The sequence below is a fragment of the Wyeomyia smithii genome, chromosome 3, assembly GCF_029784165.1.
Source record: "Wyeomyia smithii strain HCP4-BCI-WySm-NY-G18 chromosome 3, ASM2978416v1, whole genome shotgun sequence".
NCBI classification, from domain to species: domain Eukaryota; kingdom Metazoa; phylum Arthropoda; class Insecta; order Diptera; family Culicidae; genus Wyeomyia; species Wyeomyia smithii.
In genome coordinates, this window is record NC_073696.1 from 14,335,773 (window position 1) to 14,363,665 (window position 27,893).

Genomic DNA, 27,893 nt, shown 5'->3' on the forward strand with positions numbered 1-27,893 from the left:
TGAATCAACGTATGCATACAAAATAAATAATTGAAATCCCTGGAACTCTGGTTCATTAACATTCGTTCACATGAACACTCGGGTCTAGCCCAACTCCGGCCATCATCTCGAGAAACCACCTTATGACAATCAGTGCATAGAATGTGCGAGGTAACCAGGTATTTAAAAAAATATGAATAAAATAAAATAAAAATCCAGGACGGGTCGGGTACGGGTCGGGTACCGGCAATTTCGGGGTATTTTTCTTTCGGGTACGGGTAGTTGAAAACAAAATTTTTCGGGTTCGGGTCGGGTACGGGTATTTTAAACAAACCCGACTCCGGGTTCGGGTCGGGTACGGGTTTGAAAATTCTCGATGTCGGGTACGGGTCGGGTACGGGTAACAAATTTCCCATGCCCGACCATCTCTAGTAGAAACAGCGATTTTTATTTCACTGTTTCTACAACCGATTGACGTACATCCATCGTAGTATGCGACAAGTCGCTCAATTTTTTTTCATGATCAGGCAAAAAGTCTCGATTCGAGAATACTTTTTTGGAAATGAATTTAGTTTGGAATATAATAGCTTTCGTGGCCTCTGCCATCTTCCATCTGCACTTCTTCCGTACAAAAAAATAAGTGCGCTTTAGTTGTTCGTGGCCTTGGAGGGCTCCAGTATGATCAAAGTTTTGTAGATAGTTAAGGTGAAACCTCATTGAATCCAAAAATGGCCGACTTCGAATCACCACTTCGGATTTTCAAAAGCACAAGACTCGGAAACACTCATTGCGTTCTCTATGAAACTTCTATTTTTTGTTTGCTTCACCACAGCAAAAAATAAAATAGCACAGGGAACGCATTAACTATTTCTGAGTCTTGTGCTTTCGAAAATTCGAAGTGGTGACTCGAAGTCGGCCATTTTTGGATTCAATGAGGTTTCGCCTTAACTTCGTTCTGTGGCGAATTTTATTCGAGCAGTGCGTCCTTCAGAGTCCAATAAAGACACGATTTTCCGCCAAAGGACCTCGACGAATTTCTCTGCTAATGTTGTTCTCGGTGATCACCAGTTAGCCCAGGTGCACACATTTGCAAACTACCTCGATTTCATCCCCGCTAAGCAGAATCCGTGGTCGGAGATTAATACGGTCTTCTCTGGGGTCAATTGTAGGCTCCTGTTTATCATCCCGATACAGTAAATATCCATATTGAGTGGTTTTCGATAATTTTGGGATGTTTTTCAGAGAGCAGAAGTCGTCATCTTGAATTTCAAAAAGGCTTAACTTCTGGTCTCTGGGCATTCTGGAAAATTCTCATACTGGGTGGTATTTGGCCATTTTGGTCTGTTATTAAGAAGCCAGAAGTTGCCATCTTAGAATTCAAAATAGTCTCTGGAGGCATTTCTTGGCTCGTGGGCATCATTTCGATCATTTTAAGCTATACACTAAGGTCGCTTTTTACGCGGTTTTTTACGCGGCTTTTATTACGCGGATTCCGGAATTTACGCGTTTTTTTACGCGGATTCCGGAATTTACGCGGTTTTCTTTTTACGCGGATTCCGGAATTTACGCGGTTTTCTTTTTACGCGGATTCCGGAATTTATGCGGTTTTCTTCTTACGCGGATTGCAGAATTTACGCGTTTTTTTTTACGCGGATTCCGGAATTTACGCGGTATTTTTTTGCCCGGATTTCGGTTCCCGTTCACTCGGAATGTAAAATTAACGATGTTTTTTTTTACGCGGATTCCGGAATTTACGCGGTTTTTTTTACGCGGATTCCGGAATTTACGCGGTTTTTTTTACGCGGCACGTATCCCCCGCGTAAAAAGCGACTTTAGTGTATTCCAGAAAAATTGTTTCAAATATGTGTTTTACTTGGACGAAACCCTTCTCTTGCAGAGAATAGAGAGGTGTCCCCGATCAGAAAGAAAAATCAAAAATGTAACAGAAGCTGTTAGTTTGTTACGGGAAAAACCTTACAGGCTGTGTTTTCAATTTGATCCCGTTAGGTGTTAAAATAACAGAAATTATAACAGAAATGATTCTACTAATATCAAACACATAACAGAATTTGTTACTAATGTATCAGCTTTCTAACAAAATAAGATAGTATATAGAACAATATAATAACAAACATTGTTAGAAACAACAGGTTTTGATAAGAACTAAAAATTAGTTGGACTTGTTTCAGAACTACTTTATTTCAGGTTTTATTATTATAACTCATTCAGATTCAATTTTGTTATCAAAATTATATGGAAAAATACAAAATTTTATCAAAATATGTTATTTGTATCTCGCGTTGATAGAGTTTTGTAATTTTTTAGTTATGCCCTTCTGATCGGGTCGTACCACCATCGAAATATTTCCTGCTTCCAAAAAATCTACATGCCAAATTTGGATTAATTTGCGAGTCGTTGAATGCAATAAAAGCATCACAAACATAGTTGGGTTGGATTTACGTCACGTTGAGTAGAAATGGCGGGTACGTCATTTCGTTTTCGTGAATCAATGACGCTATTTTTTGCACTTTTGAAAAAAAATCGGTTTCTATAGGTCCGGTTTGGTGTGTACTATCGTTTAATCGCAAAAAACACAAATCGGTCACTTTGGCGCTTACGTCGGTTTGCGAGATTACGGCAGTCTATCAGTCAAACTTTAAATGTGATGGCGAAAAAAGTGAAGCTACTCTGTTCAGAAGTGTGCGCGTTCAAAGAACGGTACCCCGCCGCGTCAAAGACGGACATCGTGTGGCACCGGGTATGCCCGTTCCGGCATCTACAATATCTAGACATTATTGGACAACGATCAGAGCATCGAAAGAAAGCCCGGTTCCGGACGGCCAACGACCCTGAGCGACAAGAAGCTTCAAAGGAGCTGAGAGGAAGACCGAGAGAAAAGTGGCTAAATCGGTGCGTGCACTTGGCCAGGAGGTTGGTGCATGCGGTAAAACAGTGAAAAAGTATCTGCAGAACTCGGACATACATGTCAGGAAGCGGTAGTCCCGTCAACTGGTCTCGGAGCTGCAGGCAATGACGCAGCGACAGTGGTTGATTAAGATGGTCAAGTCGATTCTATCGGCGAATCGCGACGTGGCAGTGGTGATGGACGACGAGACCTATCTCATCCTGAATGGCAACGATTAGCAGGGCACCCGATCAGAAGAGCATAACTAAATAATTACAAAATTTTATCAACGGGAGATACAAATAACATATTTTGATACGATTTTGTATTTTCCCATTTGCTTTGGATAACAAAATTGAATCTGAATGAGTTATAATCACAAATCATGAAATAAAGTTGTTCTGAAACAAACCTAACAATCTTTTCGTCTCTATCAAAACCTGTTGTTTATAACAATGATTGTTATTATGCTGTTCTACGTGCTATCTAATTTTGTTAGAAAGCTGATACATTAGTAACAAAGTTTGCTATGAGTTTGATATTAGTAGAATATTTTTTGTTATGATTTCTGTTATTTCAACACCTAACGGGATCAAAATTAAATCACAACCTGAGAGGTTTTTTAAAGAACAAACTAACAGCCTCTGTTACATTTCTGTTTTGTCTTTCTGATCGGGCACACCTCCCCTACGAAGAAAGTGAGTACCGAGGTGAAGTTTATTTCACAGACCAAGTTCCCCAGGAAGGCTGTGGTTGACAATCAGCGAAAAAGGATGTCAAAGTTGCTCTTCTTTCGCTCCGGGCTGGCCGTGAACGGGGAAATTTATAGTACGAAATGCCTGCCTGAAGTTGCGTCGTTCATTAAGAAATACCATAAGCGCGAAGACACGGTGTTCTGGCCAGATTTGGCGTCGGCCCACTACTCGAAGCGATTGTGGGAGGAGATGGAGCGGCTGAAAATCGATGTGGTAAGTGGTAACGAAGTCGGCGAATCCGCCCAACGTTCCCCAGCTGCGTTCCATCGAGAATTTCTGGGCAAACTTGAAGCGCAAATCTATTCCAACAAATTATCGCGAAAACGGAGGAGGAATCAATGAATAAACGAAGAAGAGTTTAAAAACATGCCTACACGCATGTTTTCGTCCGCCATGGCGAATGTTCTGGTTAACTGCCGGAAGGCCGCTCGCAAGGGTGTAGTCTTAGTTTTTTTCATCACCATCTGAAAAAAGTCCATTTTTTTACCGCAAATGTTAAAATTTGTTTTACGTATAGAATATGAATTAAATGATCAAAATGAAACAATGAATTTCTTTCATACATATTAATACGTATGGTATACATTTCAATGGCAATTTTAGTTCAGTGATGATGTCTATATCAGTGTATTGTGTTAGGTAATTTAGTTTTTCTTGCTGTAGGTACTATTAACCTCCTTTTATGCTTAACAAAAATAAAACATAAAGTTCTACTTGGTTTTAATTATTTTGCGATGCATTCACAGTAATTTTATTTCAGTCTTAAAGGTAGGGCACAGGATGTATGTGAAAATCAGATAGATATATACGCGGATTGACGACTATAATACGCGCAACAATAAACAACGTTCAGGACGCTACCATTAACATGATTAGATAAGTGTCAAACAATAAGGTAAGCACCGCCAACACCCAGATAAATGCTTAGACATTTTTTCTCGGTACATTTGCCACTCCGTAAGCGAACACAAAATTCATTATCTAAAGGCATATCCGAACTAACCAACCAGAGATTTAGTTTGGGTGACACATTTTCCTAAAGTGCCATTCATATCTCTAGCAAGCTGTAGTAAGAATGAAAGATATTCTACTACCAGTAGTCACACTCGTGAGCTTCGTTCCACAAGTAGAACGTACGGAGCGATAATATTGTCGTTATAAATAGAAGCTCTGACACTGGTACAAAAGATGACACCTTTAAATCGTCTTATATCGCTCAGCGATTGCACCGCAGTGGTTCGGCTAGAACAAGGCAAATTATTAACTGCCGAAGATGATACGATTCAAATTCTTAACTATCGGCTCGAGAAGGTCCCTGGCCAGCCGGGTTTCCTAGGAGAATACGCCCACCTGATCGTTACAGTGAAAGTAGTGAGCCCAACCTTTAAAATCCCACAAACCTTTCAACTTTAAAACATTTTATAGGTGAACGGTAAAAGCAAAGAGTTGAATTATTTCGTGAAATGTCTACCCTACACAGACCCGAAACAACGAGAGATAATACAGGAGATCGGTGTTTTCAAAAAAGAAGCTGACTCCTATCGGGAGCTGTTCTCTGCGTTCAGTCAGGATCCGAGCCGGGTCTCGAAGTGGCACCCATCTTGCTGGTTGGCACGGGATGACATCCTGGTGATGGAGGATCTTCACAGCAGTGGTTATAGACCGATGCCTTGGCGAAAAGATTTCGGAAAAGCGCATTTACTGACTATTTTCGATGCCCTAGCGCAAATGCATGCTTGCTCGCTAGATTTGGAGTTCAACCAAATGGCCGGTAAAAGATTGGATGCTAAATTTGGATCCATGTTGACTGAGAACACATTCATGAAGGAGAGCACGTGGTTCACAGTTGGTTTGAAGGTTTGTTCAATTAAGTGGATTATACATGATTAGGTACCTTTATTTAATGTTCACAGGGGATTTTTAAAGTGGCACTGGAAGGTTCCAGATATGCTCGAACAGCAGCGTACAAAACAAGAATGGCATCAGAGATGCTAAATAAAATGGAACGAATTTTTGAGCTGTCGAAGCCTACGGATCGCTTTCAGTCCGTCATCGTTCACAGGGATCTGTGGTTCAATAACATGATGTTCAAATTCGACAATGACCCCCTCACTGGGACGATCGATTACGACAAACCGAAAAGTTGCATCCTAATAGATTTCCAGATTGCCCGGTATTTGCCACCGGCAATAGATTTTCTGTGTACGATTTATCTTCTAACTCGGCGGTGCCATCGCGACGAACACTACGATTTCTACATGGAATATTACTATCGACGACTGAGTGAAAAATTACAGCTGCTGAATCTCGACATAAAAGTACTTCTACCGTGGAAACAATATGTAGAGAGCCTGGAGCACTACCGACTGGTAGGACTTCTGTGGTCGGGGGTTTTACTAGCCTTCGTCAACCTGCCGGAAGGATTTCTCGGAGATTTACACGTAACGGATGTGGATGCTTACCACGAGTTCTGTCTCGTTAGCCGTGATGCCACTATAATGGAGTTCTTTCAGAAAGACTGCAACTACCGGGAACGGCTGCTGGATTCCGTTGATGAGACTATTGAGTACTTGTTTGGATTTGAGTAATTAATTAGTTTGTCGAATTTAATTATTGTATCGAACGTTGCATAATGTGTTGGCAGCTCCAACAAGTGTAAACATAATTGTTGTTATATTGTACTTCGAAAATAATGTGGAATATAGTACAATAATAGGATTATTTACTAAATATATTATGCAAGAAGAACACAGTTGTACTCACTAGCTAATATAAATTTTTTAGAGTACCTCACAGGGTTTACACCAGTTAAATCTTTAGTTGAGGCGAAATGTTAATTATTGTATCAACCTGGTTTATTAGGATTTACACTTTTATTACACAAGGAGATTCATTCCATTTATGGGACGATTTTCCAATAAATGAAATACGGTCCAGCGGTCTCGCCGAAATTTATTCTTTAAAGTAAACAAATATCCTTTTACCTAGGTTTACAATAAAATGAGCTATACAGTAAATTGGTACTTGATGAACAGTTTAACAATGTAATGCTTTTTTTGTAATATTTGCCGTAAATTTTTATCTGAGGACCTAACTCATAGCGAATTTCTTTATTCCCAGAGCCAACCTGGGACTCTCTGGCATCTCTTCTTTGCATCGTAAATCTCAATATCGTTTCTCTATTCTTGCGTAGATTTGCGCTGACTCAGTTTAATGAAGAAATTTGCTAACCGCAAGCACAATCAAAAGTATAATAAAATAATAGAGTCAATTCATTTTTCGTGGAAAGTCAGTTTATTGTTGCTTATTCTGCGCTCAGCTAACCTAACTCCCGTATCATTGGAGGTATTCGCAAACAGAGATCTTGGCACTGTTGGACAATAATCAAAGCATCGAAAGAAAGCCCGGTGCCGGACGGCCGATAATTCTGAGTGACAAGCAACACCGAAGGATTATGAAAAAGAAGACCGAGAGAAAAGTGGCTACATCGCTGCGTGCACTTGTCCAGGAGGTCGATACAATGACGCAGCGGCAGCGCCTGAATAAGATAATAAAGCCGTTTTTCCCCGCAAATCGCGACGTGGCGGTGGTGATGGACGACGAGACCTATCTCACCCCGGATGGCAACGACTGGTAGGGCACTTCGTATTTCACTTCCCCCACGAAGGAAATGAGCACCGAGGTGAAGTTCATTTTACACACCAAGTTCCCCAAGAAGGTGCTGCTGTGGCTGACAATCAGCGGGAAGGGGCCCAGATAACCAGAAATCGTATATAAATGGCAATACAAAATCGTATAAACATCCAGTTATAATTGAAATTGTATAAAGTTAATGTTATAATCAGTTCAATTCATTTTTCATCATATATGGGTCGTACAGTCCGTGATATATGACTGCATATTGTTCCTCGTAAAAATGCACACAAAAAATCAGGTTTCATCGCAGTAGAGTTGTCTACAATGCTAAGCTTAATTACAGTGCAAAATTGTTGGATCTCTAATTTATGTGATCCACGTTGACGTTGATATTCCTTGAAAGCTCCTATAGCAGTTGTAAGAGGATTGCATAATAAATTTTATACAATTTACTTTTTCGTGACAGTTAAAATCGTCTATTATGAACCACGAAATAGTTGAGTAGTGAAGAATGATACCATTTTTATGTCGAATTAACCCTCTAGTGCCCAAGTCAATTTTCAGACGGACTTCGAAAAAATCACCATGAATTGTTATAAACATGTTTCAAGTATTGATTGAAGCTTTTTAGAGGTTCAACCGAAGACCGTCTGGAGGCGGCACTGGGCACTAGAGGGTTAAATCCAAATTAAAATGTTCCTTTCAGCAACTCTGGTTTTTAAAATCTAGTTCCGGAAAGGTTTTAAGAATTGAGTATTAAACACGAACGCAGTTTTGCCTGAATGAAAATTCATCAAAAAAAAGGGCACATATTGTTGGGTTGAACAAAAACATGGGCAACACCTTGATGATTTTTTGAGCCTTGAGATTTTTTAATGTTTATTGATTGCAATTGCTTGAATCGCTTAACATTTGAAAAGAAGGTCGTATATGAGGCAATATTGAGTTACATGTTGCACCAGAATCTATAAATAGATTTGGGTCAACATTGAAGACAATAAGTGACATTATATACGGTTTACAGGCTCATACGATTTAGGGCGTTCAACAGTACTAGATAAAATTCGATGACACGTAGCATCGTAAGATGACTCTGAGGATAGAGAATAGGAGCAGTGATCGGAACGTTGGGGGTTTCGAGGCTGAGTACAGCCTTTTAATATATAATAATGAAAAATGCCGCATCTAACTGTAATAATTAATGCATACCAAAGACTGTACTAAATAAATGATACGCGACTTGTCATTGAAAAAAAAAATATAAATGAAATTTTTGCTACACAATTTTATGTTTTTTATTGTTTGGAAAATTTAGGTTGTATATAATACAAAACTTATTCACAGTACAGGTAACACACTGCTGCGTTTTAGTTCGTAGAGCATCGTAGTAGAATCATAATACCGGTAAAACGGAATTGTATGTATGCTTAAATTATGGCAATAGAAAATTGTACAAAGTAGCAAACAGAGTTGTTCATGCCTCAGATTTTATGCAAAAGGTAATTGTTATAGAATTGTAAAAAATGAAACAAAAAGTTGTATATCTTAAACTGCGCGAACCGTTTTGGTACGTATATTGCCTCCACTTTGGTACTTATAAGCTCATATAGAACGTTATATACAACCTTATCAGATTATACAAGGGTGCTTATATCTCAACAACAACTGAAATATACGGACCAAATTGTTGGCTGGGGGGTGTCAAAGTCGCTTTTTGAAACATACAGTTGCATTTTGCCGCAAAAAAAATTTCAATTCAATTTTTAGCGCTCAAAACGTGTATTCTTTGAAAAAAAAAAACGTCCCCTTTAGCACTGACATCAAAATACTCATAAAAGCGATCGTTCAAGGACACGGCACACTCCAAAATAATGAAATAATATGAGTTTTTTTATTTCAGTTGACCCGCTGAGTCACTATCAGGATCACCGCAAGCCTCTGCAAAAAAAAAAAAGCGTTTCGGGGAAACGGCCATTACTCCAGTAATAATTGTTATATCTCAAAATCAAACGTATTTTTTGTTGTTGATAAACTGTACTTTCAAAACTATATCACTTTGATGCGATGAAAATTGTGCTATGCACTAAAAAATAAATTAAAACTTCCCTCATTTTTCTCGGCCAAAAAGGTATATATCCCCTTAAGGAACAATGTTCAAGAGTAACATTTGAACCTAGGAGGGAGAAACGAATACTATACTCAAAATTGATTAAAACAAAGGACACGCACATTCGTCAGTTTTTGATAGCGTGCAACTATCTTGCATGACTCGAACGAAGTTTTCAACTGATGACAACTAAAAATTTGGAATTTTACACTACTGCTGTCGAAAAAATGTGGATGAACTTAAAGAAAAACTTAATAATTTCTCATGAAGATGCATTTATTGTGAACTAACAAAAAATATTGAACATTTGAGAAAGGTCCGTTACCGCCTTCCGACGAAGTTTTCTTATGATGCCGGAAGAAGCTTTTCGAATGCATCTCTTGATCCTACCAATCAACTGTTCACAATTTGTTGATCTTCAGATATTTTTGCACCGAAGAAACTGGAAGTCCCAAAGAAATCTTCGGTACAAATGGAGTCAAGTGGTTGTTCAGAAACGTTTTTCATTTTTTTTGACGTAATGTGATGATATTATCTAACCAAAACACATACTTTTCATCGGTATGGTGTTTTGAAAGAAATGGAATCATAATTTTGTTCAAACGTTCGTTCTGGTATAAATTTTGTCTGATATCCAAACAACTAAACTTGAACTATGATTCAGCTAAAAAAGCCCTTTTCTGTCTGCTACTTTAGCCGTTCTTCCACTACCTTTCTGGCGGATTATAGTTGAGGTATGCAAGAAATTATATACAATAGAAACTGGAAGATTTTCTCTTTAAAAATGGTTAACTGTGAACTATTTGCCAGAATTGTTGTGCGCTTGCGGAATGCTTCTGGTTTCGACGCCATTTTGAACAGAACTAGGCATGCATAAACGAAACAAAAAAAAACTGGCTTGAAGAGGAGAGGGGGAGCTAACATATACATTAGGGTGGGACAAAAAATACATTCTAGCTCCCACGCACTCTTCGTGTTTCTTATGGGTCCTATAACAACCGTGTAACTTTTTAGATCGATCGGTGGAACTATATTTCTGCGTCCGATTTTTGAAGTTTTCATACGATTTTATATGGGAAAATCCACTTTTCAAAAATTATTCTCCAGAGATGTCCAGTTGGCTCCTAAAAATATTTCGATACATGATATTTGTAGAAAATTTTCCTGGGAAAAACTCTTGGACCGTAAGGCGCTACGATGCTTGTGGACAAAGTTATTTATCTCAAACTGATTGAATGTTCGACGAACGGCTCATCATTGAATTTTACTAGCAATACTGCTGCAGCATGGACAGTGGTGGGCACCGCTAATCGAAAATTTAGCGACGCTAATCGCTAATTCGCTAACCGGAAAATTTAGCTCGATAATCGCTAATCGCTAAACCCACATTAGCGGAACTTTAGCTAATCGCTAATCGCTAACTTTTTAATATGTAAATAGTCATATCGCTACATTTATTGCTCGTGTTTTGTAAGATTTGGACCACTTTGATGTTTTTTGGTTAAACAAACGAAAACAATTACTTTTTAAAGCTATTTACAGTAAGAGGTTCACGAAACGGTATTCATATTTGATTTTGTACAACAAGAATAACAAAAGTAATTAGCTTGCATTGAAAATAGATACTCTTAGGAATGTTTTCTTAAAAATTCAATAATTACCTGAATCGAAAAAGTAGAACCAAAGTTGTCATAATTTAAAGCGCATTGCAATTTACCAAAGTTCTTGGTGTGCCGAAAATTCAATCTAGACCGTGTGCTTGTTCTTCAAAATGCTTCTGTGGCTTGTACGATGACTGGAACTCCATTCTAGGGTAAAAAACTGACAAAAGTAACATTCGCATTAAAGTATGTTCATCTTTCGAAGCAATTTACGTACGCCATCAGCAATTCACAGTTTTTCTAAATATTTCTATTGTCGCTTCTTTACAAAATTTAGCGAATTAGCGATTAGCGTTTCGAAGGTCAAAATTTTAACAACGCTAACAGTTTCGCTAACCAGCTCAAAAATTAGCGAAATCGCTAAATCGCTAACTGAATTTTGGCGTCGCTAATTAGCGAATTAGCGGAATGGTGCCCACCACTGAGCATGGACTTGTCCACGGTAGGGAGGGGGAAGAGGGGTTAATGATAATGTACACGTGGACACGATATTTTTCCAAAAAAATGGAATCTGCAAAAAAAAATTGGTCTACAATAAAAAATTCTCAGCTGTTCTAATTTTAGAGTCGTTGCCAGCTGTATTTGTAATAAATTTGGCTTCTAAGATAACTTTCTTTTTTCAATCATTTTCTTTCGTTAGCAGAGGTCTTTGGGGCACTTCCAACTGAGCTCGATTTGGAATATTTTTTGCCTTTGGTTTAACCCATCTATCCACTTTTCGCTTGGAATCATTTTCTGCTTTGCCCTTTTCTTCCAGAACGCTGCTATTTCTCAACCATTTGGCTGAATTTAAATCATTTTATTTTTGACCTTTTCCGCTCTATAGAAATAATTTATTAATATCAACTGAATTTTAGATAAATTTCTTAGGTCTCGTTTTTTTCTTGCATTTCAGGATCGTTTCTAAGCATTTTAAATTAATTCGGAATACCTAATTTCCTTTATCCATTTTCTTAAGGATTTCGTTCTTCTGTGTCTCATTACCTGCGAAACATTTCACAGCCCTTTTTGGTTAATTTGGAATTTATTTCTGTTGCGGTCTCTCCGCTGTTTTATGATTCTAAGCATTTTGGCAGAATTTTTAACATTTCAGACCGTTCTGACTTCTAAAAGTTGGAGATATTTTCGAGATGATTTTATTTTCATGCTTTTTAAGCCTTTTTGAAACAGGCAATCGACTTCCATTTGTTAACTACATGTAAATTTTATTCTTCATCAATATTTTCGTTTTTGGTCTCAACTGTTTTAAAAGTAATTTTCGTTTTTTAGACTACATTTAGATGTTTTTTTTTTAATAAAAATTGCTTTCATTTTCAATTTTTTCTCACCTTAAAATACGTTTTTACAATTTTTGGCTTTGTTCTCCTAAAAGTTTTTTTAGTCACTTGAAGTTATATTCAGTATTATTTTCTTCTCGACTTCTTTTGCCTCTCAGGGATGTTTTTCCAGTGTAAACTTTGGCATGTTCTCTTTTAAGAGACGGTTTAAAGTTTTCTGACGTTAATTTCGTGATAAATTTTCGATAGTATGGGTATTCATGTCGAGCTCGTAAACAAATACCCAGCCGTAAAAATACTCACCTCCATTGACGAGTAATGGAAGATACACAGTTTACGGCTGGGTATTCGTATACGAGCTCGATGTGAAGACCCCTAGTATTTTTCGGTCTTTTCCTGACGTAAGATAAATTTGAGTCCAATTTGTTTGGGTTTCCCAGTTTTTTTTAATTTACCTGTTTTCCTGAAATTTTAATTATTAATTTTTATTTTCTTGGTCAATTGTTTTCGCGTTTTTTTTTAATTTGACTACCTTGCAAAAAAAGACTATCTTTCTAGCTTCTACAGAATATGGCTTTCTGCCATATTAAAATCGTTTTGTTTTTGGATTTTAGTTTTTCAAGCAGTTTACAAACATTTCGAAAATCAAAATCTTTTTAGAGTGGATTTTAAAATCTATTGTGTTGCTTTTTCTGGCGTTTAAAAGTGTTTTCAATCATTCAAAGCATAAGCCCGTCTCTAGAAGACAAGGCGAGTGAAATGTTTTATTAGGGAATGCGAGTGAAACTTGGCTGCTGACAGCTGATTGACAGACGAGCTACTCGTCCAAAATCCAGCTGACTCGCCATCTGTAATACCAAAATTGGTCAGCCGAGTAACTCACCGCTCGCCTCATCTTTTTTGACGAGCTACTCGTCCAAAATCCAGCTGACTCGCCATCTGTAATACCAAAATTGGTCAGCCGAGTAACTCACCGCTCGCCTCGTCTTTTGTAATAAATTGTGAATATATTTTGTTCGGTTTCCTTTGAATTGTATATAAAAATGTTTGCATCCCTTCTCTGTTTGTTTGGTACATTTCTCGGCTCTCTTAGGATGAATTTTGATAGGATTCTTTTCATGTATGGCTTTAATGGTCTAGGTGGTTTTGGGCTGATTTAAAATTATTTTTGTTATTCTTTTGCTGGCATTGTTTTGTTTGATCACCAAATAAAACCACAGAAATAAACATTTTTCGACTTTTCGTTGTTAAAAAAATATCCACGTGGACATAGAGGGGGGGGGGAGTAAGGTAAATGTCCACGTTTGTCCTTGAGGGGTGACGTGGGGGTCTAAAATGACGATTTTTGTGTCCATATGCAATGTGGACGGTCCCTAGTGTGTTTCAAAGATACACACTTCACAGCTTGGGACAAGCGCAATGAGTTTTAAGCGCTTTACAATAAAAAAATGTTTGAAAAATAAGATTTATTGAACTATACTCTTGTATTGTTTTTGACGAAAATCCGTTCCGCAAATTTCTAAGCATTTGAAATTTGTCTTTCAGTTGTTTTAACCCTCTAGTGCCCAAATTAATTTTTAGACGGACTTCGAAAAAATCCCCATGAAGGTTTATAAATATTTTATAAGTTCTTTTTGAAGCTTTTTAGAGGTTCAACTGAATACCGTCTAAAGGAGGCACTGGGCACTGGGTTAATCTAATCTAGATTTTTTTGTATGCCTTTCACATCTATAGAGACCGAGTAAAGTAGGAAAAAAGTACAATTTATTCAGCAAAAACCATTTTTTTATAAAAAAATATTAACCATAATCCAGCAGAATCTAAAAATGTTGACATCTATAAATCCAGAAACAATTTGTTTTACCACAGATAGCTTAAAACAAATTGAACGGTCCTAATAGATGCACATGTCGGAGGATATATGTATAGATGGCTTTTCAAAAAAATGGATTAAATCTGCCCTGCAATATACTAGCAAGCTCTACTCTCATAAACCTGTCGGATCATGTGATATACAATCATCATAAATTAAATTACGCGCGCATCTGCTGGGTGCAGATATCTACTCCAGTAGTAGTTCAGCAGTGTTATCGAAGCTAACCGTCATAATGGCAAATCCACTAGAACTCACCTCCAACGACAAGCATCTAATTGTGCGAAATTTATTTCGACAGCTGTCACCAGTCTGGCGGAACAACGCTCTGGCTATTTGGGGGACCATTACAAGCTTTCCTTCACAGTACTCTTACTTCACGATGAAGAAGATCGAAACAATCAGCAAGAAGTGACACTTTTCGTTAAAACGTTACCGACCAGATTGCCACCGCTAGCTAAATATTTGGAAGAAACAAAAGCGTTCGCCAAAGAGGCACAACTTTTTCAGCAGCTGATACCTCGTCTAACTATCTTCGGTAGATTTTGTCCGGAGGCATTGTTTCAGAAAAACAATCACTTGATTATATTCAGAAATGTTAAGCTCGAAGGCTTTCGCGTATTGGAACACAGCAACGGTTTGTTAGACTTAGTGCATCTCGAGCAGGCTCTCCGGACGCTAGCAAGACTTCATGCAGCCAGTTTTGCTTTGGAAGCGCAGTTAAATGAAAATTTGAAGATCCAATTCCCCGGATTACTTGATGAGAACGCTTGGATTTTGGAGGAAAATAACCCACGGGTTGCTGAATTGGAAGCTGTTATAGAAACTTTTTATTCGATTGTCAGTCGTTGGGAGAAGAATGCCCAGCGAAAGGATGCATTGATTAAGTCCATTCCGAGATGTATGCGAGAAATCTATGAACTTGTGAAGACGTCCCAAACCTATCGAAATGTTTTTAGCCACGGAGATCTCTGGAACAATAACATTATGTTTCGCTATTCCGAGTCGGGTAGACCATTGGAATGTCTATTGGTTGATTATCAACTATCGCGCTACGTGCCACCGGCATATGATTTTAACATGCTTATAACGCTAACAACGACCACGGGATTCCGAAGAAAGAACTACAGTTTTCTGCAGGGTACTACTATCAGTCGCTACGAGCGGAACTGCACCGCCACGGGTTGGATATTGAAACACATTTAACACAAGACGAGTTTCGGGCCTCATGTCAGTACTATTCGCGGGCAGCGGCAATCGATAACTTTATCATCAACCACACCACTCTTCTACCGAAAGATTTATTGGAAAACATTTTTTCATCCACCGAATGCTACAAGCAGTTCAGTGGACGATTGAAAATTGATTGAATTTTGACCGTATTCGATGAGGTGCTTAGCTATCGAACCAGAATTGTTGATGTGATTGAAAATTTCATTGATACTTTCAAACTATCATAAAAACGAATTCCACTGCCACTTTTGGAGGATTCTTTCAATACTATCAGATTAAGTTTCCCATTTAAAGTAAATGAAGTAAATGTATAATAAATCTAGAGCAACGAAAGTGACATTTTAACTTACGATTAAAATTCTATTTGAATGTTCTCCTCCTTGAGCAGTTTTCTCAGCTTCGAATCCCGATCAATCTGTTCCGTGTGACTCAGTTTTTTCAGTTTGGCTCGTTCAACGGATTCTTGGGTGGCTTTTCTGATGGCGATTTTGGCTTTCACTGCTGCTGCTTGACTCAATTCACTGTCAACGTCGCTATCAGGGCCATCGTCGTCGTCGTCGTCTTCGTCATCGCCAGCATGGCCCTGCGTGCCAGTATAGGCAGTTACCGATGTTCCAGTGGTAGCATTTGTTTTGCTAATTCGTCTCCGGTCCTCCAGTATCAGTAGTGATTTGAGAAAATCTTTACACAGCAGACTGATAGGAGCCATTGCATGAGCGGAGGAGGCGGCAATCTGTGAACAAGGAGGAGATATACATAAGAAAAGTGAACGATAGAGATCTGCAAGTGACAAATTGATGGTACTGCTGTTGCGAATGTCCCATTCGCAAAGGAAGCTTTCCCGCTGTTGTTAATCATTGCAAGCGAGCACGTAGTAAATGCTAGCAAGCGTGAGGTATAATCGTAGGTCCTAGTCACACGGTCTTTCTTAGTTTCTGTTATCGGTGCAGATTGTGGAACTGTTGCGCCACTGATTGGCAACGAACCTATACAATCTGATGGCACACTTGAAAATGTTTGGATATTTATTAAAACATTTACATTGTGAGATTCGCACTTTTACCGCAAAAAAGTTTAGTTCAAATATATTTAAAAATAAGTTAGACAATGAAGTACCTCCAATCTGACAGAATGCCTTCCAAAATCCTGTTTTATGTAATACCCCCTACGACAAAGACCTTTTTCAAGTGAAAAAAAAAAAACGATGGTTTGTATTAGCAAGTCTGCAGGTGATTACAGATCCTAGCGACGAAAATAGACAAACAAAACCGCTCGTCTTGCCGATCAATCAATAATAGGTACTCACGGCGCCACATCTGCAAATGATTGGTGCAACATGTGCAACCAACAACGAACAGTTCGGCGGGCCTCTTGCGTGCGAACACAAATCGCTTCTGCTCACATAAGTTCCTTCTGCGAAACAGCATAACAGAGGCCGCGTTCACAGAGCTGTCGTCAACTTGCGGAACGTTTGCACTTCCTTCGCATGCCGGGGGAATGGCGGTTTTAACCCGATATAGCCACCAGCCCGGTATATGCTCCAGCTAGCTTGCATGATAATGCGTATAAAAGATTTTCGCGGTGAGCTTTATCAGCCAATCGAAAACGGTTTGTGAACGAAAGAGGAACCGAATCGTTCTGTAGTTCCAGCACTAGTGAACAGATGAACATACGCGGATGCAGATGAACACTTGAAGGTCGCATCGTTGAACAACAGTGGTACCAATTAATCAAGTGATAAGGTCTAGCAAAAAATAGCCGAGGCCACCGAGAAGATTCGTCCGGCGACTAAGCGGCTATCTCGCGCGGTTCGCGCGAAGGTGAAAGTTTCATCAACAAAGTTTATTACTTTCAAAGTGCCGCCCACTGCTCGCAAGAAAGTATAAAAGGCGTACGACGAGCGCGAATCCTTTCTACAGTGGCAACAACCAGAGCGTAGAACAGAAGCCCTCCAGGGGCCGTGTGTTTCCTTATTGAATCACCAAAGAGGTTAAGTGTCTCCATACACAGCTATACCTATAGCGGGAAAATAAAATTCGAGTCGTGCGCGCCGTGACACGATTTACCACCGAAACTGGGAAGCATAAGCAGGGGGTGTGAGTGTGTTGTACTACATCGCGTCCGAGGAGCACTTGACTTTATTCGCAGGACTTGAGTAGTACTCCGATCGGCAAGTGGCTAACAACATACACTTGAACTAGAAAGTTAAACCTCAGAGAGTGTACGGAACTGTTGTTGTTGTGTGCTAAATTCGCCGCAAGCTAGGCTCGGATTGTAAAACCAATTATCCCAACAGTGGGTGCCGTTACGAAATGCAAGCCGTGGGACTGCTGCTAGCGCTGGTCCTGGCACTGTGCTGTTTTGGAACAGTCCGCTGCTGGCCCGTCAATCCCGAGGTAGTGGACAGTTTGATTTTCAGCAACCCGGAAGTGGTAATGTATCAACTTTAGTCAGTCGGGATGTTTTGTATGCCGTGTGGTATTGTCTGGTATATTGACTGTCAGGTTTGTACATACAGCTTATCTGTATGATTTTTTTTGCGCTTGAACTACAACAATGAGCACACTGTGATAGTGGAATAATATGGTTATTGTTGCTGTTATTGATGTTTCATTGTTTGATTTCATTTGTTACCATGGTAACAAAAACTGTGATTTCGACAAAACATGACAAATGTCAACTCTACGATCGGTTATATGAGGGAAGTAATGGTAAACCGGTGAAACGCTTGAGTTTCTTTCGTCCTTCCAGTTCTGTCAACAACGACTGAACGTTGTATCTTACAATGCACAATCTCTTATAGGTATATAACTTTATTGTAGAACTTTGAAAACCATTCAACATCCTAATGTCAGCAACTTCTATTTCTCATACTTTCAACATCTACCTTAAATATGTGACCTTTAGGATGTTTTTGTGTGTTTTCGATACTTATCTGAAATTTTGAAAACCAAAAATCCTCTGCAAAATAACGAAAAAACTTGCGAGATTAGTGTAAATTCATAAAATGCCATGTTTCGAGTTCCATTCAAAATAGTCCTATCCAAATATATTGTTGCTCCGATTATACTCAAAATCGCTGTAGTTGTTCTGTATGATTTTTTTTCTTGGATTCCTTGGAAATTTTACAGAAACAAATTTTCAAGGAGATTTTTCTATTGTGGAGATAGAATTTTTTTCATATTTAATGTCTACCATAATCACCAAGAGTCCCCACTGAAAAAAACTGCATTGTTATTGGATCAAATAAATCAACGTCGAAAATTTTTCAAATAACAAACAGCTCAGAAATGAGTTTTATCGTATGTAAAGAATAGATGGATAATAAATTGATTGATTTGAAAATAAATCCATAAAACCGTGATGTTTACATTTTGCTAATCTGCATCATCACTTAAAATCTATCAAGACAAGTTTTGTATGCATGTTTGTATGTATGTTTCAGCTTAACTCTTGAATGCCTGTTCCGAATTCCACCATACTTGGCATACGAGTTCCTTTTACAAAGGGGGTGGTCATAGACATATTTAAAAGGGGAAGATACAACCCCTGAAGAAGAAGGGGTCAAAATTCAAGATTTTTTGTGCATCGGGGGAGCTTTTTGAAGTAATTCGATGACTTTTAGGCCCTTGGTCATGTCTGGAGGCCAGGAGTTGATTTCCGGAGACCGGAGCATAATGTCTGATGTGCTTTTCAAATCCAAGATGGTGACTTCCGGTTTCTGTGAAGTAGTATGAAACTGTGGAAAACATTCATCAATCCCCCAAAAAGTGGTATTTCTGGAACCAGAATGATGCTTGGATACCGGAAATTGTTGTCTGATGTCATTAGCGACTTCCGGTTTCTAGAAAACTGCGAAAATCGATTTTATGCAATATGCATCTTTTCCTAATCGAGTTGACGTGGAAAGGCCAATTATCGATGTTCGACACTATTTTTTAATTCAAGTTGATGATTTACTGCTGGGTAAATTTGAGAATAATGCTCAAATACTTTTGTACCTATGTTGACATCATTTTAAAATAAATTCGCGACTTCTAGTTTGTGCAACTCTGTGCAAAACAATGTTGATGTATCTAGTTTCTAGAACCGAAATCTTGAAATAGTTCTGATGCCATTTTCAAATTCAAGAAGGCGTCTACCGATAACTAAAAAGCTGTTAAGGCGAAACGGTGTTCAATCCAAAAATGGCCGACTTCAAGCAACCACTTCGGATTTTCAAAGACACAAGACTCGGTAATAGTTAATGCGTCACCTGGGAAAACGCTATTTTATATTTGCGGCGATGAAGCGAGCTTCAACACCGTTTCACCTTAAAAGCTTCAGGCATGTTTTTGAGTTCTTTCTTTTTTATCAATTTCTTCTCAGTTTTCGCGACAAAATTGTTGGAGTAGGTTTTACACTCCAGGTTTTTCCAGAAATTCTCGATAGGTCGTCCATCACCACCGCCACGTCACGATTCGCCGGGAAAATCGACTTGACCATCTTATTCAGCCGCTGCCGATGTGTCATTGCCTGCAACTCCGAGACCAGTGGACGGGACTACCGCTTTCTGACATTTATGTCCATATTCGCCAGGTACTTTTTCACTGTTTGACCGGTTGCACGGACATCCCGGCCAAGTGCACGCAGCGATGTAGCCATTTTTCCGTTGGTCTCCTCATCAGCATCCTTTGAAGCTTCTTGTCGCTCAGCCGACGATGCTCTGATTGTTGTCCAATAGTGCCAAGATGTTGTAGATGCCACAACGAGCACACCTATCGTCTACAACGGGCCGCACGATTTCTGTTTTCGACGTGGCGGAGTACCGGTTTTAGAACGCGCACACTTCTAAATGAAGTAGCTTCATTGTTTTCGCCATAACGGTTAGAGTTCGACTGATAGAAGATAGTGGTCCCCGTGGTTCGATCAGGTCGAGGATATTTTCGAGCTGGAAATTTTCTCAACTCAGCACTGGGGCACGGTGTATCGTTGTACTTATCCTACAACAAGCAAAGTGTGCCGAAAGAAATTCGAAAACGAATTCTTTCAACTAATCTAGTTGATCGAGACCGCTCTTAGCCCTCCAGGCTAGCGTGCGATATTGTTTGTTGTTGTTCGACTGATGGAGCTGTTGATTTTTTTCTGCCTTCTCATGGGTTACTACGATTGATGCTGAATGGGTAGTTTCGTCAGAGTGTGCGTAACTAAACCCATGAAAAATCGGAAATTTTAGTTCTTTTTTCAATGCATACGTTAGAAGAGAGATAACAAGAAAGAGAGAGAGAGAGAGAGATGAATAAAATCGAAAAAGAGACAAGAAAGGAAAAGAAATAGGGAAGTAAAAGCGACTAACAGAGAAAGAGAGTTGAAATTGAAATGATAAAAACATAGTTTTGGGACGAAGAGAAGCTAACAGAGAGATGAAAAAGGATTTTTCGCGTACACTGAATTCTTTTTTTACGCAATTGTTTTTTACGTGATTTTATTATACACGATTTGTTTACACGTGACGAATAATTTTATCAGAACGACGCGATCTTTTTTACACGATTTGTTAAAAATTACGCGACTTTTTTACGTCATTCCTTTTTTTGTGCGGACGCATCAATCGCGCAAAAAACGAATCCAGTGTAATTATTTGCTGAGAGTAAAAATCGTTCTCTTTCATGATTCTCAACATACCTTGCAACGCAATTCAATTTTTGAATTAATTTTTGACTTCCACCACAACTGGAGCTAATATTAAATTCCGAGCAAGATAGGGGACTCAGCTAGCTTATACGTAGGGAACATCCGTAAATGAAACTACGTCATTAAGCTTTTTGAAAAAAAAACCCTAGTTCGTCTAAAAATATTCTAGCAGGTGCTTATGATTTGTCGTATAACTATATCACGAAGTTTTTTTAACAAGGAAAAAGGAGATATTTTCAACAAAAATGAATGTGTCGCAATTAGGTTCTTGCTCTTTGTCAGTAGATGGCGCCATCAGCAGATTTATATCTGTTATATCTGAAAGCTCTAGTATACTCTTTGACCAATAGTCAAATATTTGACGATTACCCGGAAAAATATTTGGATAGTGTTATTATTCTCCTTTTATTCAAATGTGAAAGTCAAGATGAAGATCAGAAAAAAAGAGATAAAATCAGTGAATTTATTTGTGAACATTTAGCTGAATTCATAGTGAATTAACGATTTGAAAGAGAAAAATTAATAAAACATACCGCGTGACCGTTCTTGGAACATCCACATGAATTATGAAATCCGCCAAAATTCTTTTATCCCGTTAAAAATTGCGTAAACTTATTTAACCGTTATGTGCTCGACGAAAAAAAAACACCTTTACATGCCTTACGGGGTACCCAGGTACCCAGAAATTGAAATTCTTATTTGGATAATTTTAGCACCAAAAGATGCAGCAACTTATTCACTTTGGAATAAGTATCAACGAAGCCTCGAAAGAATTGTCTCATTCCCGGAAATCCGGTTTTCTGGGAATGTGTTCCGAAACTGAGGAATTTTATGAATACTGGCAATATTATTACTCCAATTACAATTGATCCATATAGGTACTTTCGGAATCGGGATGATGTCGAGATACCTGAAAACGTCATAATTAACCATTTTGAATATCGGTTTCTAGAAGAGAACCAACATTTGTTGAATACCACCAAATATTGGTACTTCAGGAATCGCGATGATGCCCAGAGTGCGGAAATCAACTACAGGCATCATCCCGATTCCGGCAATACCCTTATTGGATAGTATTAGGCCAAAATTCTACTCCAGAAACCGGAAGTCACCATCTTACATTTCAAACTGCGGTCTGGCGTTGTGTCTCGGGACATCATCCCGATTCCGGAAACACCCATATTTGATGGTATTCGGCCAATTTTGGCTCTCCCCGATACCGGAAGTAGCCTTTTTTGAATCCAAAATGGCATCGGGGGGACGTTTTCCGGTTTTTAGATAGCATCCTGGTTCTGAAAATACCCATATTGGATGGTATGTGACGTTTAATTATTTAATTGTTTTTATGGCCACTAAAAGTCCCGGTGGAAACTGTTCCGGAAGGACCATTTTGAGGGTATCACCATAGCACCCAAAACCATAAAAATGGCCTGTTGAAGTAATTGTATGAACTTTTAACCAATAAAATAATTGTAAGATTATGTTCAAATATTCATAAAATTTCTCAGCTTCGGAACGTATTCCGAAACAACTGGATTCTCGGCAATGAGAAAATTCTCCCGGAGCACCATTGACACCGATTTCAAAGTAGAAAAGTTACTGAATGTTTTGGTGTTGAAACAATCGAAATCGGATGAAAATTGTTAAACATACAAGAATTTCAATATTAGGTACTCGGGCACCCCGTTGAGGATGTAAGGGGTAAAACGATTCAAGTCCCCTCCATTAATTCTTCTAGTTACTAAATAAACAAAAGAATTTGAACTAATTTCAAAATAAATTCTGTAATTTTTCCTAACTTCCCTGAATTTAAAGATTGATAATTATTAGCACTCAGTACGCAGAATACGCAACGCAACTTTTAAATTTCAATGATAAAGTATTTTATCAGATATGAAACCACACAATAGAAGCCCCACATTAGTCTTTTACACTAAAAATCCCTTCTGGCGCCGTTGTGAACCGTTTAAAAAAATACTTTTCGGTCAAATTTTTTACTGGGTGGTTTGTTCATTTTCCTTGCAACTCCCTGATTCAAAAATAAGTACCCAGATTTTTCAGGTTTTCGCCACCTGTTTATCAGGATAAAGTTTGCTTTGGAAGCAGAATTTTAGCAAAAGTGATTTCGATTTTTTTCTGTATTATGACAAATACTAAGGAAAGTTAAAATTGATATCTAATATATGATTAAGGAAAAAAATAGTCAGAAAATAATTTCGTTAAATTTAAACTTCAATTTAACAAAAATTGCCGGTAAAGCTTTTAAAAAAATGCCTGCTATAAACTCATTTAGGATTCCATTTATTATTTTTATATTTCTTGTAAAGTTTCGTAAGAAAACAAATCAGAGAAGAAAAGTGAAATCAACATAAACACAAACACAGCCTAGCTGGGATCCAAATGGGCCAGAAAAACAAAGCACCGTTACTTACGATCAGGTTCATGGCCAGCATGATTCGTTACCCGGTTGAGGTCGCTGTGGAAACATCGATAAGGGACAGAAAATAACCCGACGAAAACAACGTCATTATTTGGTACGGCGATAAAGAAGGCTAAAATAGCACATCAAATAATAAATGGGATTCATTTGCATGAGGAGTCACGCCATAGGGCACATACCCCTTACAGGCGGAAATTTGATACACGGTTTTTTTTTTCTCATAACTGCGTGGGGTTGAAGGGCCGACAAGTGCGTACGGCGGAATTAAGTCAATCTTGATTGAAAATCTGTGTTGAAGCTTCTAGGTATTTCCGATAGTACTGTTTTACAGAATAAGGCTCACGTATGATATCCTTTTTGCCAGACAATTCACATGATGTACGTTATTGAAGCAAGTTTTTGGTGCTGAGCTTGTTCACTAATGCGATCCTATATTTATGTTTTCCAACAGGCGGCACAATCAATGCGGGAAATTCCCCAGTGGCACTGCTTGCGATATTTCAAGCATGATATTCACCTGATGAGACGCTGTCGTAATTATCGCCTGCACATGCTGCGCCGGCCGAACGACATGATCTGATTTGGAGCTGCCGATGAAAGCTGGCGGCGGCAACAACCAGGTGTCCCACCATCGAATAACGAGAGCCTGGGGGTACTTTCAGATTTCTATTATGGTTCGACGATAGGACTAAAGCCCTAAATAATTATGAAGCAGTGTCAATGTACTTCCTACCGATGCATTCATCGAACCCAAGCAGAAGCAAGTGTGATTATAAACCAAACATAGTCAGTGACCAAGAGGTTGATGGATCATAAAATAATACAACCATATGTTTTAGCCTATATTCAACAGTAGACGTTATTTCTATCATCAGGAAGAGAGGAAAGATTAGAAAAGTTGGAAGAAAACTTGGTTGAGTTTAATGTAAAAAAAAAGAGTTTTTAAGCTGGCATTCCAATTTACCTATCCAACTTAACTTGCACGTCAGGCACAACCAAAGATCAGACTATCACACAATATATTATGCCTTTATATGTATCAAAAATAGGCGAAACCACGATTATGCTTAAAAGCTGTGACTGTTTTTATTTTAAATTATGAACAACTATTGCTTGCGTAGTTACTGTAAAAAAATAAAACCATTTTTTTATCACAAGCAATATCACCTCATGTCCCTCTAAAAAACAAAATTGAATATAAAAGTTTGGACTTACCTCTTTGATGCTGCTTTTTCCGGGTACACCAATGGCACTGGTAACATTATTCTGTAACGCCATTTGTTTGCCCTCGGAGGAGGTCTGTTTCGCTAGCATTGCTGCGAACGGTGTATTCGGCAGCCCTTTGCCGAGCATGTCCGTCATATAGATCACTGGACCTTGCGATTCCTCATCGCTGTCCGATACCAGATGAAGCAGTTCCTGTAATAGGAAGAAACGATGCATATAGAAACCAACTTTGAGTCTATGACGAATGTTTAGTACCTGATCCTGGTTGAGGAAGTAAAGATGCGAAATTGCTTGCCAATTAACATTAAGAGACTGCGATTTCGGATATCTTCGCGGGATCCATGCAGCACCGTACACTGGAGGTAAGTTTTTTCGATGATACAGAGGCATCGGGATGTTTGGTAAAAATATGTACACTGAAACGTAGCAGAATGATGATTATATCGCTTCTTTTCGAAAGCCAAACAAAATAAAACTTACATTCTTTATCCATTGTAAAGGCAGCAATCAAATTGGTGAACGAATCGATGACTATCGATTCAACGGTTAGATTAACGGTTACTTGAATTCGGAGGTTCAACAGATTCCACACGAGTAACCGGTTCTCGGTGCATATCACTACCAGGTGGGAGTACTCTCCGTGACAGAAGAGAACATGATGAATTTGTGCTACAGCCTTAAGCGGAGGCTGTTTGTTGCCGTTGTAGAGGAAGGTATATTTTTTGGATTTATTCTTGCTACTCGTAAACACGCTGGTACATTGTGCTAGTGTTGGAGAAAGGACTTTCCTCTGCTGATAACAGTGCAGTTTTCTTTTAGAGCGAAATTTAACGTCCGAGCAAAGCTTATCAATAACCGCCTGGAGTCGTTGCTCGGCTTGTGCAGAAACACGTTTCGCTTTGGCCAGTTTTTCGGTGAATTTTTCGTGCATACTCTCAGTTGTTCGGCACTGAATGCGTAGCCGATAGAAGAGTTCCGCTTTCTGCAACAGTGAAAGTTCGTTTTGAAGTTTGATCCTTGGGAAAACATATTTCTTTTCTAGATGTAATAAACTTTCAACCTGTTCAGTGGAATCGTTAAGCACCCGTCTGGCTTTCTGGGGTACAACTTTTTGGAACAAACCCGATGCATCTTTACTATCAAGCACTTGCAAAATTTGTTTAATTACTTTCGATCGCTGCTCCGCATAGTGTTCCTTGCTTACCGTTGAATTTTGCGACGGGACAGATATTATGGCACGATTTACGCCACCGTCTTGCCCAGCAGGGGCGGAGAGAACACATTTTAGCCGCAGTGTTTCTGCATTCCAAACGCAGAGGGAGTTTCCGAATCCTCCAGCAAAAAGTGACCCATCCTGTGAGAAAGATACAGATCGAACTGGGAGACCTTTGTAATCCACTCGACCTATGCAAACCCAAACTAGTTTTTCGCCACCTCCGGTTATTTCTATCTCGTCCACCGACCATACTTTAATGCATTTATCTTTACCCGCGGTGGCACTAAACACTTCTCGTTCTTTCGATGAGTTGGAAAATTCTAATCCCTCCAATTCACCGCCTTGATGAACATTTTCAATGTTGGTGTTCAGCACATAATTCTGTGCAGATTCGTCGTACTTCCAGAATTTCAATCTTGTTTCTGATGAATAGCAGTTATCGTTCCAGGTTTCCGCTGAGGCTAACCAGTGGGCATTCACTGCAACTTTGCTGACAACAGTATTGAAAATAACATTTTTCTGCTCTAGTGTGTTGTAATTTCGCAAAGTAATGTCAAGCGTATAGAGCAAACTTCTACTATAGGTAGAAAAAAACTGTATACATCCGGTCCTACCATTGAGGATCATCGTTTGGGTTCTTGGATTAACTTTTATCCCTATGGGAAAAGGTCTCTGCCCGGTGAAATCATCGGAAATCCTAGAAAAACTCTGTACAACCGCCGTTTGCTTTTGCAATGCGTTCAAAATTTGAATTCCATTATCAGCCGTACACAGAGCCACTCTAACGTTCTCCGGTGCGACCGCAATCTGAACTACCGAATCGGTCAGCCGAGGCAACATTTCTCGATTGTCTTGTTTGCCGACAGTCCATTTAACCAATACTCGCTCGGACCCTCCGGAATAAAAATGCGTTCCTGTGTGAGAAAATCTAACCGACAAAACTGGATTATGGTGCCAATGATAAGTTTCTGGTACGGCTGATTTCGTCTTTAAGAAATTTTTGTACAATATCACCCTGCCAATTTCATCTCCAATAGCTACAATATCTTCTGTTGGGTGACAATTCAGTACTCTTGGAGGTACATCATTACAATGCTTGCGAGTTACAGTTTTTATCATCGGCTTGATGGTGGCCCAGTGCCACAGGCTATCTGTGATAAAGGCAAAGTAATTCAATCGATCCCCTCCTGGAGCAAACTTCAATTGCGTTTTATAATCCTCCGTGGTAATGGGCGTACTGTTTTGTACCTTCTGTTTAGTTGGGCAGTAGGTCAAAACCAACCGCTTGTTAGTGTGTCCACTAATCAGGAACAGGGCCAAGTCATTCTCGTCGTACAATACACTGAAATGATCTACGTTCAATCGGGTGCCAACCAGAATATCTTTCCTGCTATGAAGAACACCGGAATCCGTGTTCCAGCCAAGAATTTGACCATCGCACGTGCATCCATACAAGAACTTTCGGTTGTTTCTGTCGAACAGAATACCAACGATTTCCTCTCCCGTTCCTTCAAAGTCCCTAACCACTTCACCGGTTGTCACACTGAACGCCCGAACCAGTTTATTCCAAATGATGTAAATTACACTAAAATGGAATTTATGTGATTTCAAAGTTTAATGTTATCCTGAATGACATACTCTCCATCTGGGGCAAACAACGGAGCATGGTTAATCATGCACCCACCGGCGATTCGCCGAACCCGCAGTCCATCGCCGTCTTGTTGGTGACTTTCTTTCGCTACCGATTGACTCATAACACTGGTTTTCACTGTTTCCACACTCTCTATGCACATTTTAATATAATTTCACATGCGAGTTCGATTCACACGCTGCACAAAGTTCCACTGCGATCTGACCGTGTGCTTCGCGGACATGTAAATAAAAACACAAGCACGCGACCGCTTATAGAGG

The 27,893-nt window shown here is 39.1% G+C and overlaps 3 protein-coding genes and 1 pseudogene across 3 annotated transcripts; 3 read left to right on the plus strand and 1 right to left on the minus strand.

Annotated features, from left to right (window-relative positions):
• The first annotated feature begins 3,949 nt into the window (after positions 1-3,949).
• On the plus strand, positions 3,950-7,082 carry LOC129733330 (uncharacterized). Its single transcript, XM_055695128.1, has 4 exons — positions 3,950-4,534; positions 4,700-5,007; positions 5,065-5,496; positions 5,553-7,082. The coding sequence occupies exons 2-4, from the start codon at positions 4,828-4,830 to the stop codon at positions 6,225-6,227; spliced, it is 1,287 nt and encodes a 428-aa protein (XP_055551103.1). The 5' UTR covers positions 3,950-4,534; positions 4,700-4,827; the 3' UTR covers positions 6,228-7,082.
• A 1,280-nt stretch (positions 7,083-8,362) lies between these two features.
• Positions 8,363-15,799, plus strand: LOC129728148 (uncharacterized; annotated as a pseudogene).
• Positions 15,714-27,876, minus strand: LOC129733329 (WD repeat-containing protein 75). Its single transcript, XM_055695126.1, has 5 exons — positions 27,621-27,876; positions 25,247-27,567; positions 25,022-25,182; positions 24,755-24,958; positions 15,714-16,159 (listed from the first exon to the last, which is right to left on the minus strand). The coding sequence occupies exons 1-5, from the start codon at positions 27,773-27,775 to the stop codon at positions 15,779-15,781; spliced, it is 3,222 nt and encodes a 1,073-aa protein (XP_055551101.1). The 5' UTR covers positions 27,776-27,876; the 3' UTR covers positions 15,714-15,778.
• LOC129733332 (uncharacterized) lies at positions 17,004-24,679 on the plus strand. Its single transcript, XM_055695130.1, has 2 exons — positions 17,004-17,858; positions 23,991-24,679. The coding sequence occupies exons 1-2, from the start codon at positions 17,739-17,741 to the stop codon at positions 24,117-24,119; spliced, it is 249 nt and encodes an 82-aa protein (XP_055551105.1). The 5' UTR covers positions 17,004-17,738; the 3' UTR covers positions 24,120-24,679.
• Positions 27,877-27,893: the final 17 nt, after the last annotated feature.